Raw genomic sequence first — 12,855 nt, 5'->3', positions numbered from 1 at the left:
ACATTTACATGTTAAAATTATAAGGACTCATTCTGTGTGGTCTTCTGATAGTCTAAAGCTCACCTCTTTACATAAAGCTGGATTTGTTTTTTCTCCCTAGGTGTACAACTTTGCAACTATCTACACTCAACTGCATGAACCATTTCTTCAGGCACTTTTGAATTATTTCTGCAATCAGTCTTCTCTTTTCTATTAAAAATTGAGGATTTATTGACCTATTGCCTATATTCTCAATTTTTTTCTTCCTTGTAAAAGAAATAGTTGGTGAGGTGCTTTTTTGGATGTTTCCTAAAAATCCATAAAGATGACACAAGTCAGATACATGTTATCTAGACATGCTTTCAAGCCACAAATAGGTGAGACACGACCTGCCTCCATAGAAGCTGAGCTGACTTTTCTCCAACGTGCTACATTTATCTACGTAATCACTATTTCCTATTAGTCTGCTGACAGTTTCTTTCCCATCTTCTGCTTCAGTTTATGAAGTCACTACAAGTTTTCCAGATGGCAGTACCTAGCAGGCACACACTGCCTGCTGGCATTCCAAAAGTGTCCTCAGTCTCTGACAAATTCCCCTCATTTTCCATAACATTTTCTGAGTTGCACTGAAATACATCTCCAAATCTCTATCTGGTCCTGAATACAGCCTTGGAGACACTACTGAGAATCCTGCTGCAGATGTTCTGATCTCTAGTTTCCTGTCCCATAGCTGCACCCCTCCTCCAGCCCTCTCTCATCCATTTTCTGTCTTCGATACCCACCTGGACCACATGTTGGGTAGGACCTGATATACTTCCTAGAAATCTGGCTCAGAAACCTCATAAAAGTTGAGAGGACAAACACTACTTAGCATATTTTCCTCCATGTAATAATGGAAAGAACCTGGAAAACAATTCTTCTACGTATTTCCCAAAAATAATCACTTCTCATCACCGTACATAGGCTACTTTATTATCAAAAGGATTTAGTCTCCACAGCATCAAGTATAACTGTACAAGTTGCCACCCACTGCTGTAACGTTTTGTTGAACCCCTCCGTAAAGTGGGTCCAGAAAAAGAATAAGCAGGGTCGCTCTCAATCTTCTGTGAATCTCTCCAGATATTTTTCAAGCTGCAATGAATCTGTTAGTTTTATAATATATATTTATATTTTATAATATATTTTTATCTATATTTTAACTGTTATGTCCTTAAAAATACTCAATAGGCTTAAAAAAAAAAAAAAGTGATATAAAAACAACTGATCTACGTAGTATCCAAGCAATAAACACAAGCATTCAATACCCTAACTGAGAGAATGAAGAGAAACTGTGCTGCGAGCTGCAGCGTACCTGTTTGCGCACATATTCCACGAGTAACTCCAGGTGCCGAGGGTCCTCACAGTTCCTGTTAAAAAGGTTTCTCCATAGAGCTGCTGCCAGAACATGATCATCAGACAGGATTCCCTAAAGGAAGTATAGAGAGGGGTTAAAAACTGCAGAGGAAGAGGGTGTGAACAAAAGACGACCTAAATAGCGTAGTCAGAAGGACTAAGTGTACATCCCTCTGCATTAGCACTGGTGAGGCTGCACCTCAAGTACTGTATTCATTGTTGGGACCTCCATTAAAAGAAGGACGTTGAGGCCCTGGAGATTCAATCACAAGATTATGAGGAGCAGCTGACAGAACTGGAATTGTTCAGTCTGGAGAAGAGGAGGCTCAGGGGAGACCTCATCACTCTTTACAATTCCCTGAAAGGAGGCTATAGCCAGGTGGGAGTCAGCCTTTTTTCCTAGCTGACTAATGATAGGATGAGAAGTAATAGTCTTAAGCTGCATCAGAGGAGGGTCAGGTTGGACATCAGGAAAAATTTCTTCTCAGAAGGAGTGCTAATGCACTGTCACAGGCTGCCCAGGAGGCATTCAAGAAACGTGAGGATGTAGCACTGAGAGACATGGTTTAGTGGGCATGGTGGTGGTGGGCTGGCAGTTGAATTGACAGAAGTCTTTTCCAATCTTAATGATTCTATGATCCTACTCTAACTACCTGACACCTGACAAAATTAGATGTCTCCAACCCACAGCTGCTGTGGACTGTACATACAAAAAGACACCAACATCACCCTTTCCAAGAATGGAAAAATAACCCTGGGCTTAAATTAACTAATTTACAGAGCAGCTTGTAACAAATATTCTGGCAAATTAATCTGGAAAAAAACTAGGTTAGGGTATTCCTGATGCAGGAGCTGATAAATGTATTTCTAAAAGCTATGAAATGACACAATCACAGAACTGCAGGGGGTGGAAGGGACCTCTGGAGATCTCCCACTTCCACCTTCCTGATAAAGCAGGTTCCCCAGAGTAGGTTGCACAGAAAAGAATCCACGTGGGTCTGAAGATCTCCAGACAGGGAGAGACTACACCACTTCTTTGGGCAGCCTGTTCCAAGGCTCCATCTCCCTGGCTCAGACAGAACTTTCTGTGTTCCATGTTGTGTCTGTTGCCCCTTGTTCTGTTGCTGGGCACCGCTGAGAAAAGCCTGCCCCCATCCACTTGACTTCTGCCCATCAGATTTTACAACATCCCCCAAAACAGCACCACCTTACAAAGCTGTGTGAAAGCTGTGATGCTTGGAGATGAAAAACTGAAAGGATATATAACGTGATGCTGCAGAAAAGTAATCATGTCTTTGCTCCTTTGTTTTCCTTGTCTATTTTCTGTTTAAATGAGGAAAAATGAATCATTCATCATCAAGAACTATCTACATTTTTCCAGTTAACACTATTATTATTTTTAGCTTACACAGGAACCACATCCACAAGCACTTTTGTCTAAATCCTCTTTTATTTTTATTGTCTTTTTAGATTATATGGTGTTAGCACCATAGTCTTGTAACTTCTGTCTTCAGCTGACACATTTGCCAAAGGCAAGAGAGGACTTTAAAATATGCAGTTAAAAATAAAAGAGGGCAACATTTGTCTTCAATTTAACAAGACATCTCATTTCCAAAGAGATTGTAAGTGGGAAAAAAAAAAAAAAAGATAGGGACACGCATCCTGGCTATGCTTAAAACTAGATTAAGACTTGCATTGATAGCGCTGTTCAAAACCTCTATGAAGTTTACAATAATGCAAACCAATGTTTCAAAAATAACATCACCACGTGAACTAGAAGAGTATCTGTAGACAAACATGTACTAGAGCAAAAATATTAACTACTAGAAGAGCTGATGCAAATGTATTTTCTCTTTGGAAGCCCCAGAGATGCTTGTGCACAGCTGTACCTTTGTTTCCAATTATTCACATGATAATTCCATTTAGTCACTCCCTATACTCTTTTCACTCTTACAGTATAACTGAATACAATGGGATGCAGAAGGAGAAAATGTAACGGACAGTAGGGACAGTGAAGAAGAAAGAACATCCCTTCTTCTATGCCCCAAGGTTTTAAACTGCTACTACGTTAAGTGCTTTCGTTTTTCCTTAACAGCACTGTAATTCAAAGCCTAAGATGATCACTAAGAATTCTGCTTCCACAACATAACATTTCCCCAACGATAAATACAACTCATGTGCAGCATTCTGTGCTCAGTGACATAGGCAGGTCTATTTTTTCTTGCACATTCCCTGGAAACATCCTTCTTACCTCATCGTATCCAAACAAGGCTGCATAGAAATTTTCTACCATACTTCTCAAATCTTGCTTTAGAACAACAGAATTAATCTGAAAAGTAAAACAGAAACACATTTGTATGGGTTCAAAGGAGGTGATGAAAAAACATCATCTGTAGGGAAAGAAGTGCCTTGATCCAAATAGGTTCAAATTTGGTTCTAAGTAATGATATCCATGTAGTCCAAGATTTTAGAACAATCTGCAATACTCTTAGTTCTGTGCACAGAAGAAAGACAGCCAATGTTAGAATATTCAAACAGCACAAAAACTACAGTCACCAGTGCTGACTGTCCCTCTGTTCACAAACACTAAATTTATTTCAGCCTGTAATGATACAGCTATTTCCCTTCATGCTGTGTGGCTCAGTTTAAGTTCCACGCTAACTTTTAAATAATTTAACAATTGCTTAAATAGATACCATTCTGCTCTTCACCACTCACTGGCTTGCACGACTGACCCACATGTAAGCTGAAGACAGAATGAAAAATGATCAACTGCTAGGTCCAGAGTGATGGCTGCAATAACTCACATGCACATCCCTGGTGCAAACTGCCTACTCCTTTTGCCTGTATCTTATACTTCTATCAACAGAACAATTTATTACACAGTACTTGTGAGGGCTTCCATGCTTCCATTGGTAAACCATCTTTTTATTTATTTATTTCACACCTCACATCTCAGAGATAGCTTTTAAAGATAACAGGAATATAGGCTAGAAAATCAGTTCTCCAATGGAATGAGCACTACTGTCTTTGACATATGTCTTATGAAAAGACTAAAGAAAAGCTGTGAAATAATCACATCTAGTATGTTAAAACTCATGAAAGCGTGAACCACGTCCCAATACATTCTTAGCACCCCTAAGAGACTCAACGTGGTGCTTACACGACAACTTTTCTACCAAAATGTGATTTAGTTTCTACCATGATAGCAACTCTCCAGTCCAAATATTCTTCCATTAAACCACTATCTTTTTTTATCAATTGATTTTTATAGAAATGCATATAGTGCAAACACAAGGAAAATTCCTTTCATGTCCGTTACTCATATTTTTCCATTAATATAAACTACTAAAATCCATGCAGATATTTTATAGGCTATCAAGATTTGGTGACTGGCTATTACTGAATGTTTAAAAAAAGAACTAAACATAAGAAATCAGAGGGTTAAATGATGACTGCAACTTCTGTAATGACTTAATTAAATTTTTATTGAGTACATAAACTATGATGTCATTTCTACCCAACCATGCTCAAACTTTCTATGCATGTCAGAGATCGTGGTTTTTCTCAATAGAACGTACTTCTAAATAAGCTGCACTTCTACAGCTCTAATAAGGGGGAGCAGGTCTCATGTAACACACTCAATAAATTATCCTTCCATTTTTAAACAAACAAATTCCATGAGTTATTATATATTTGCCACGCACTTTTTATGACATAATAAAAATGTTACCTCAAGGATTACTTAACACATACTACAAATGTTACAGCAGGCAACTGCAAGGGGCAAAGAAAACAAACAGTCCCATTACAGAGACAAGTCCTGGACTATACGGCCCTTGGGACACAGCTTTCTGTACTAAAAACAAAGAGCAGCAGCTTTAAGTTAGCAAGAAATAGATTGATGAAGGAGATAACCAAGTTAAACAAACATGGCAATAAATACATCTTAAAAGACAAACAGTTTAAAACGTAAAATGTGACTTTGGGGATGGAGCAGCATCTTAGGCAATAAAATTACATTTAAAGGAATATTGCAGTTTCTGAAGGATACCACAGAATAGGTTAAGTACAACCACTGTAGGGGAAAAAAACCCACACCCTTCTTTTTAAAGCAAGAAAAATGAGCAAATCCAAATCAGGGTTTGTTGGAAATGCTTCCTCTTCTCAAACATGTACATGTTCGTACCAATAGCAAGTTTCATGACCTGGTTGGTCATGATTTTGCTGACTCTTCGACAGTTCATTATTAAGAACAAGAATTGCCAGACAATTCCAAGTGAGTAATTGCTAATAACAAGAAAGAAATCAATAACATCTGGAGTTCTTCTAAGAACTAATCCCTTTGCCTTCTTTGCAATTCTTCTTTCCATTGTAGAGCTATCACCAGAATAAATCTACATCCATCAACTTAATTGACAAACAGAACTATCTGAGTTCAAAACAAGGAATGTGTTTTTGTACATCTTCCTACTACACATGACAGTTTTTCATTAAAACACTCAATCATCCCACACTCTGCCTGCAAAACTACAGTGTGTGCTCTCCATTTTCACTGTTATATTGCAGTGAGAAACCTTATCTTCTGCTTCACCAAGTCCAGCACACACTGTTCAGCAGCCAGATGCTGAGGCTTACTGCTATACCAGGCAATTTATTATATCATGTCACAGTTGAGTTTTTCTATTCTAACAAAATTTCTAGGAAAGTACGAGCACACTGCTTTACTGTATATGCTAAACATGTATGAAAACATCTCACGTACAGGTCCAGTTAAAATGAAAGCTGCTTTAGGATAAGTCTGCATTAATCCCTTTTGTTGAATGGAGAATGTTCTTTCATAATGAATCTCCTCCTCACCTCCACTTACCGTCTTCGGTTTACAGTGCAGAGAAGTCCCAGAGTGCAAAAGCTGAAAAATAATGTACTGAGATGTGCTCTGCCTGCAAAGAGATATCCAGCCCATGAGATCAGTCCAGCACCAGCAGAGAAAAGATCAGGCCATGTAACAGGGATGCTGGATCGTCAGCTGTTTTCCTCGACACAGATGTTCCCATTGGGCCATAGTAGAAGCTAACACTGACAGAGCTGCCATCTCCACAGGCTACATTACTTGAAAGCACTTTAACAGGAGTTTCTTTCTGGTATGTTTTTTTGCCAGCATGTATTGCCCTTAAGCTACTTTAACACATTAATCCATCCATAGACTATAAAGCCAGAAGGGACACTTGTAACCTCACCTTGCACAAGCACTGGTCATTGAATTTCATGCAGAAATTCCTCTCTTTAGGCCATAAGTTATGGTTGAGCTAGATTTTTTTATGAAGAGATTTCAGCCAGAAGAAATGATTAGATCATAGAACCTGACCCTCTGCATATCACAGGCCGTTACATTTCACTGAGTTCCCTCTGTACTAAGCTCAGTAAGTTGTGCTTGGCTAAAGCATATCACCCTCACAGCTGAACATGTGTATCTCATTTCATATTTGAATTTTCTGGCTTTAGCTTCCACCCCCTCATTCTCATTATGCCATTCCTGTTAGAATAAAAAGCTTCTTCTGTACTGTACAATAGGTTCATAGGTTCATAGGTACATTAGGTTGGAAAGGACCTACAAGATCATCTAGTCAAATGAATTTGCTCCTGCAGTATTTGCTCCAGTAAACATGTCACCACAGTCATCTTTTCAACCAAGCTGAGGTTCATTAAGGTAGGTTTGTGCTGGGTGCACAACCAGCATCATCAGAGCACACCCGCAGCAGTCATAAGCTGTAGCAGCAAAGTAGTGTTGTATGCTGATCCAGGGAAATCACTCCATCTCTTGTGCAAAACAAGTCACACAGGTATGAGAACCCCTCTGCATGAATCACTCCTATTTACACTTTTGATTATTGGAACAGCCGGTGTCAGCAGAAGTTCCTGAAGAAGACACAGGACAAATCTTTCAGAATAATTTTTGCCATTTCTCTGGCATTCAGGCTTTTTTTTTCCTGCCCACACCTTCTCCAAATCTGCATTCGGAAAGAATGACTTACATACAGACGTTTACATTAGTTGTAAATACAGCAGCCACATGCAGTTATATATAGGCTTTTGAAGCATTTTGCTGCCCTTTTAATAAATGCACATGGCATAAAATGGAAAAGACCGCATACAGCCCTTTTATTTCTGTCAGTAACATAACTACTACTTGTAGGATAATAATTTTGAGAACGACTGAGACCGCAGTTAAGATCAAAAAGATTGAATTAATAAAACAGATTAAAAGTACCTTCTTAGTAAGGGGCTGAGAAGGCTAGCTCCTTCAGGCAATCTCACACAGTTGAATGACAAAGAAATTGCAGAAATTATTTTTCCAATCTTCATTTTTTGAGTCGGTTATTAACCACTGTTGTTTTGTCTGCAAATAAGGTCGTTTACCAGCTTGTAATTAGCTGCAGCTGTGACTTCCCATATACTTTAAAATTCTAACTTTTTGATGAATTCTCTGATTTTCTAATTAAAAGTCATTAATTTTGTAATGTACCACAGCAGATAATTAACTTCAGTGAATGGGCTTTAAAGCCTTCTTAAACGTTCAGTGACAACCTATTTCAACACTGTACTAACCTACACTAAAGCTAAATATATTTTAGATTGTATCAGAACCAGTTTCTCCCAAACCTTAAATCTACTAAAACAACATGGTATTGGAAAGAGCTTTTTATGCTCTGCTACCTTCATAACTGCACAGTCATCAGTAACACACCTCACAGCATGTATGTTTTCCAGGCAGACATAGAAAAGCAATTTATGCTACATTATCTACATATTTTATAGCAAAAATAATGATGGTCACCCCTAGATGTCCAGTAGAAGGTATGTTTCCCTCTTGCAGTCTATTCAACTGGAAACTTCACCGAGGTAACTAAAAAATGCAGAGGAGGTCATCACCATACAATCCTAATCACACTAAATATATGGGGGCTTATTCTGAATTTTTCTTTTCTCTGTAGTGCATGGCTGGCAGAGCTCACTGACATCCCTCGAGATTGAGATCACGGAAGAAAGGTCAAATTGCTGCGCTCTCTGTCTAGTTGTGCTGATTCTCCATGGGGTGAGCAGGTGTAGAGGATTTTTTTGCTGTAATGTCTCTTTGAAAAATTACTTGCTAAAATCCTAAAACTGATCATTAAAATGTTTCTGAATGCACCAGAAGCAAGAATTCTGTTTGAGAGACTGAAAGGAAGTTACACAATCAAATTTAAAAGAGGCACTTGGAGAAGACAGTAGTGAAACAAAATAAATCATTAGGGTAGATATTCACCATGAGCACTTAACAGAGATCCTGTAAAACTCGATCTCATTACTGAGAAGAACATGAGTAACTGTGAGAGTCACATGCAACTGTACTAGAGAAGACTACGGGTCCACCCAACATGCTATCTGGCTTTCAACAGTAGCCAGCTACACAGAGAGATATAAAAAGAGTACAAGCTGACATACACTTCTTTGGAGCATTCTTCCAAACACTTTGAGCTCAGGCAACTCTTTAATTCCTGATGTGTTTATATAGCAACCTTCAGAAAGTATTTCAAGCAACTTATTCAGTGAAATTTCTGCATCTGCAATATGCTTCAGCACCAAGTTCCGTGGTCTATACTCATGAGAATCACCACCTGCTGCTTGTTTCTTTTGAAACTGGTGTCTGCTAGCTTCATCTGATGGTCCAGATGCTTCTCTGGATGAGACTGACTGAACAGTGCTCCTCCACCTCACTGTCATACAGGATTCAGAGTGCTCACGGTGTTCCACATAGTATGATCTGCCCACAGAAGAAGACTTAACAGAACTTGAGAGCAACTAAATCTGTGTTCATGAAGTTCTAAACTACATATTAAATATTAGGTAATATTTAATATGATTGCAGATCATAAAATCACAGATGATTATGACCAGTAATATTCAGTGCAGATAAATGTACTAGTAGTAGATGTTAAGGAAAAGCAATCATACAGAATAATGTGCCCTTGTTTAACAGCTGTAATTCAGGAAATTGATCTTATTTGTGGATAAATCTCCAAAACTTCAGCTCAATATTCAATAGTTGAGAAAGATGAATACATTTCAAGAATTGTTAAGAAAGGAATATAGACCAGAACAGAAACTCTCTTCTGCCACAAATACACAGTGCTCCTGTATACAGAATGCAGTACAAACTTCTTACATTTTAATTTTGGAAAATATATCTTAAAAAAAAAAGTAGAAGACAGAAGATCAAGATGATCAGACACAAGAGGACATATTAGCTGTACTCAGAGCTAGGAATGAGGAGGAAGATGATGAGAGAGTGGCATGGAGCAAATAAACAAAGAATTATTCCTCTCTTTCTCATAAAAAAGAAGCTGATGAAGCATCCAAGATACTTGAAAAACAAATGGAAAGACTTTCTCATGTAAAGAAAGTTTTCTTTTAATTTGTAGAAGTCGTTGTCACGGGACATTAAAAACCAAACACACAAAACGAGTAAAAAAAAAATAAGAAGAAAAAAGAAAGAAAAAAAAAAAAAAAAGGACTACTCAGAGGATTGCTCTGTTAGTAGAAATTCAATAGAAGCACAGAATAAGCTGAGCTGGTAGCAATGCACATGGATCACTGAGCCCAACCACCGGCTCTGCACAGCACCATCCAAACCCAAACCCCAAGCATCCTTAGTCATCTTCATTTGACACAAGCAGATGACCACTTAATATGTTCTGTTCCATTATTTTGTTCACTGATATTTGTAGAGAGATTGACATCTTTCCGTGCATCTGTTGCCCCCCTAACTTGCAGGGAGATAGCTGAAGTCTGTTAGATCATGAATTCTGATCATCAGGTCACTTTGCTGACTTCCTATGAATTTCACCTGAAATAAATCAGTGTGATTAGAAAAAAAAAAAAGTTGTTTGTAGCACAGCTATTAGTAATCTTACAGGAAGAGGCTACAATACATAGAAATACGAGAAGAGTGATCCTGCTCGTAGCAAATGATTATTTCACCTGGAGAAAAAAAAAAGGAAACTGCTACCCAGTTTCTTTTGGGTAGCAGCAAGCAAGTCACCCAAAGTAGCTGTTTTATCTCCTCTCCAAAAAAATCCCTCCACAGAAAAAACCCAAACGATTCATTTCATTTCAAAATGGAGGGGCAATTGTTAAATTCCATGCAACTAGTAATCAATTAACAAGCCTAAACTTTGATGCTAATACCTAGTAATCTTTACCTAGTAACAGGCCAAGACAAATGCAAACACTCTTAACTATCTTCAATATTCCATTCTGTAGTGCTGAAGCTTGGTTGTGTTTGCTCCATCAGACTTCGTGCTATTTTCTATCATGGCCCTGTTTATAGGTGACCTGTTTGACATTCTCCCATCAGTTGTACGTTTGGGTAAAATTGAAATTTGAAGTCACATTGCTTTCACCTTCTACCAATATTCTGCACCTTCTGGTTTCAATCATAAGCTGAGAAAAACCCAACTTCCCCAAGCACTCCTCCTCCCCAGGGCTTCAAGCATACGCACGCCACAGAATAGTTAACAGTTAAATATTTTCTTGCCAATATTTTAAGAGTGCAGAAGGTTCCAAATTGCTGGTAAAATAAACAATGCCAGACTGTGAAAACTCCTGCCTGCCATATACTCTGATGTTAACAAGAGTTTCTTTATTACTGTAACCTTTCAGAAGCGAACAAAAATTATTTCTCTACCCTAGTTCTGCCCTCAAGTAAGAGGCAAAGGAGGAAAGTAAGCCATGAAAAAGCCACATGGTAAGATACTGTGAGTTTTCCATCTTACTTCTGCATTTCATTCAGGCTTGATGCTACTGTAGATAAATAAACTTCCAGAAGATCCTAAAGAGCAGGCAAGGGTTTTGAGAGGGCAAAAATTTCCTCGTGCACTTTTTTCCTAGCCAGCACAGACTAAATCTACACATGGGTCATCATTAAGGGGAGAATTAAACAGGGAATATAAAAGGGTAAATCACAATATTTTCAAGCTGTTTGGTACATAGCTGTGTCTTCTAGGGCTATAGCCAGGAACTTCCACCAACTACCCGGTCTCCACCATTTCCTCCATTTTAAAGAAATAATACTTCATGTAGAAGCTACCAACAGAAGAAACAGGTAGCATCTTTATCACAAACTAGACAAATGAATTTGAGTATTTGAAAATGAGTATTACATACCATTGTTTGTATGAAAGTAAAAGACAGTAAACAAAGGCTTGAAAGACAGCATTGAAATTACTCGAATACACTGTATTTGCAGTTCATGACCATTGTCATTTATTTTACTGTGGGAGATGTCAGAAAAGCAATCATAAAGGGCTTCACAGTACTGAGACTTTTATAAACAGATAAAATGGGCTGGAGAAGTCAGAAAATGAAGTAATAAAATAAACTGAGTTCTAACAGAAAAACATAAATATTTGCAACCCACTTCTAGCCAGGCTACAAGGCACTGCAGTAGGTGCATTATAAACATGAAGACACTGCTCTGCAGCAGAATTTAAGACTGGACTTTGAAGGAGCCATACAATTCAAGTAGCATAGAACCATCTGCAGGACCAGAAAGTGTACCCTCACTACATTTTTGGATTATAGATGGGAGACCATGGATCTGTCAGAGGATAGGAAGGCTCCACAGAGGCAACTGAAAGGCTGAGTAGATGGGCTTGAGCCCAGTCACACAATAACAAACAAGAGTAAGTGCCAGGTCCTGCACTTGGGTTATAACAACCCCATGCAGCTGTACAAGCTTGGGGGAAGTGTGGCTGTAAAGTTGCCTGGAAGTAGAGGACCTGGGGGTGATGATCAGCAGCTGTCTGAACACGAGCAAGCAATGCGCTCAGGTGGCCAAGAAGGCCAACAGCAGTCTGGCCTGATTAGAAATAATGTGGCCAGCAGGACTAGGGAATCTCCTTGCACACTGCACAATGAGACTTCACTTCAAATACTGTATTTAGTTTTGGACCCCTCACTACACTCAGATAGAGAATAAAAAAACAGAGGTAGAAAAAATGATCTGGAATTGAAAAAGTCAAAGCCATGAAAACACTTCAACTTGCAAGCGTAGGTTTGAAACAAGCAGGCAAGAGGACAGATCCCAACTTTCATCGTGGATCTCTGTAATACAAGGTTACTGGAAGAGCATATTGAACAGAGGCTGTGTGACCACGGAATCAGTGAAGGAGGATAGCAGGCATAACTGGCACTGATGATTATTAGCTAAATTAAACTGATTATTAAACTGATGGGCTGAACATGAATGAAGATGAGAAAAGGGAGTGACAATCTGTCAGTGACATAAAGAAAGATGTCCTGCAAAGAAACATAGAGAATTAACATAAAACAAGTAAAAGGTACAGCAACAGACTAATTTAATCTCTACAAAATGAGAGGTAAGAAAGAAGTATGAGACATACTGACATGAGAAACCTGAAAGCAGGTGAAAGCCCTGAAAAG

At 38.6% G+C, this 12,855-nt stretch overlaps 1 protein-coding gene across 2 annotated transcripts in view; it reads right to left on the bottom strand.

Moving 5' to 3' along the window:
• Positions 1-12,855, bottom strand: part of LOC136060229 (ubiquinol-cytochrome-c reductase complex assembly factor 1) — a 49,532-nt gene that overhangs the window by 3,622 nt on the left and 33,055 nt on the right. For both annotated transcript variants that reach the window (XM_065754586.1, XM_065754587.1), the window contains exons 8-9: positions 3,623-3,700; positions 1,331-1,444 (exon numbers count right to left, since the gene is read on the bottom strand). In XM_065754586.1, the coding sequence (XP_065610658.1) occupies positions 1,331-1,444; positions 3,623-3,700 (192 nt within the window). The remainder of the gene's footprint in view (positions 1-1,330; positions 1,445-3,622; positions 3,701-12,855) is intronic.

Source organism: Cyrtonyx montezumae, unplaced genomic scaffold (genome assembly GCF_038088225.1).
Source record: "Cyrtonyx montezumae isolate F1298 unplaced genomic scaffold, pur_monq_1.0 scaffold_9, whole genome shotgun sequence".
In the NCBI taxonomy this organism is placed as follows: Eukaryota; Metazoa; Chordata; class Aves; order Galliformes; family Odontophoridae; genus Cyrtonyx; species Cyrtonyx montezumae.
This window is presented reverse-complemented; position numbering and strand designations above follow the sequence as displayed.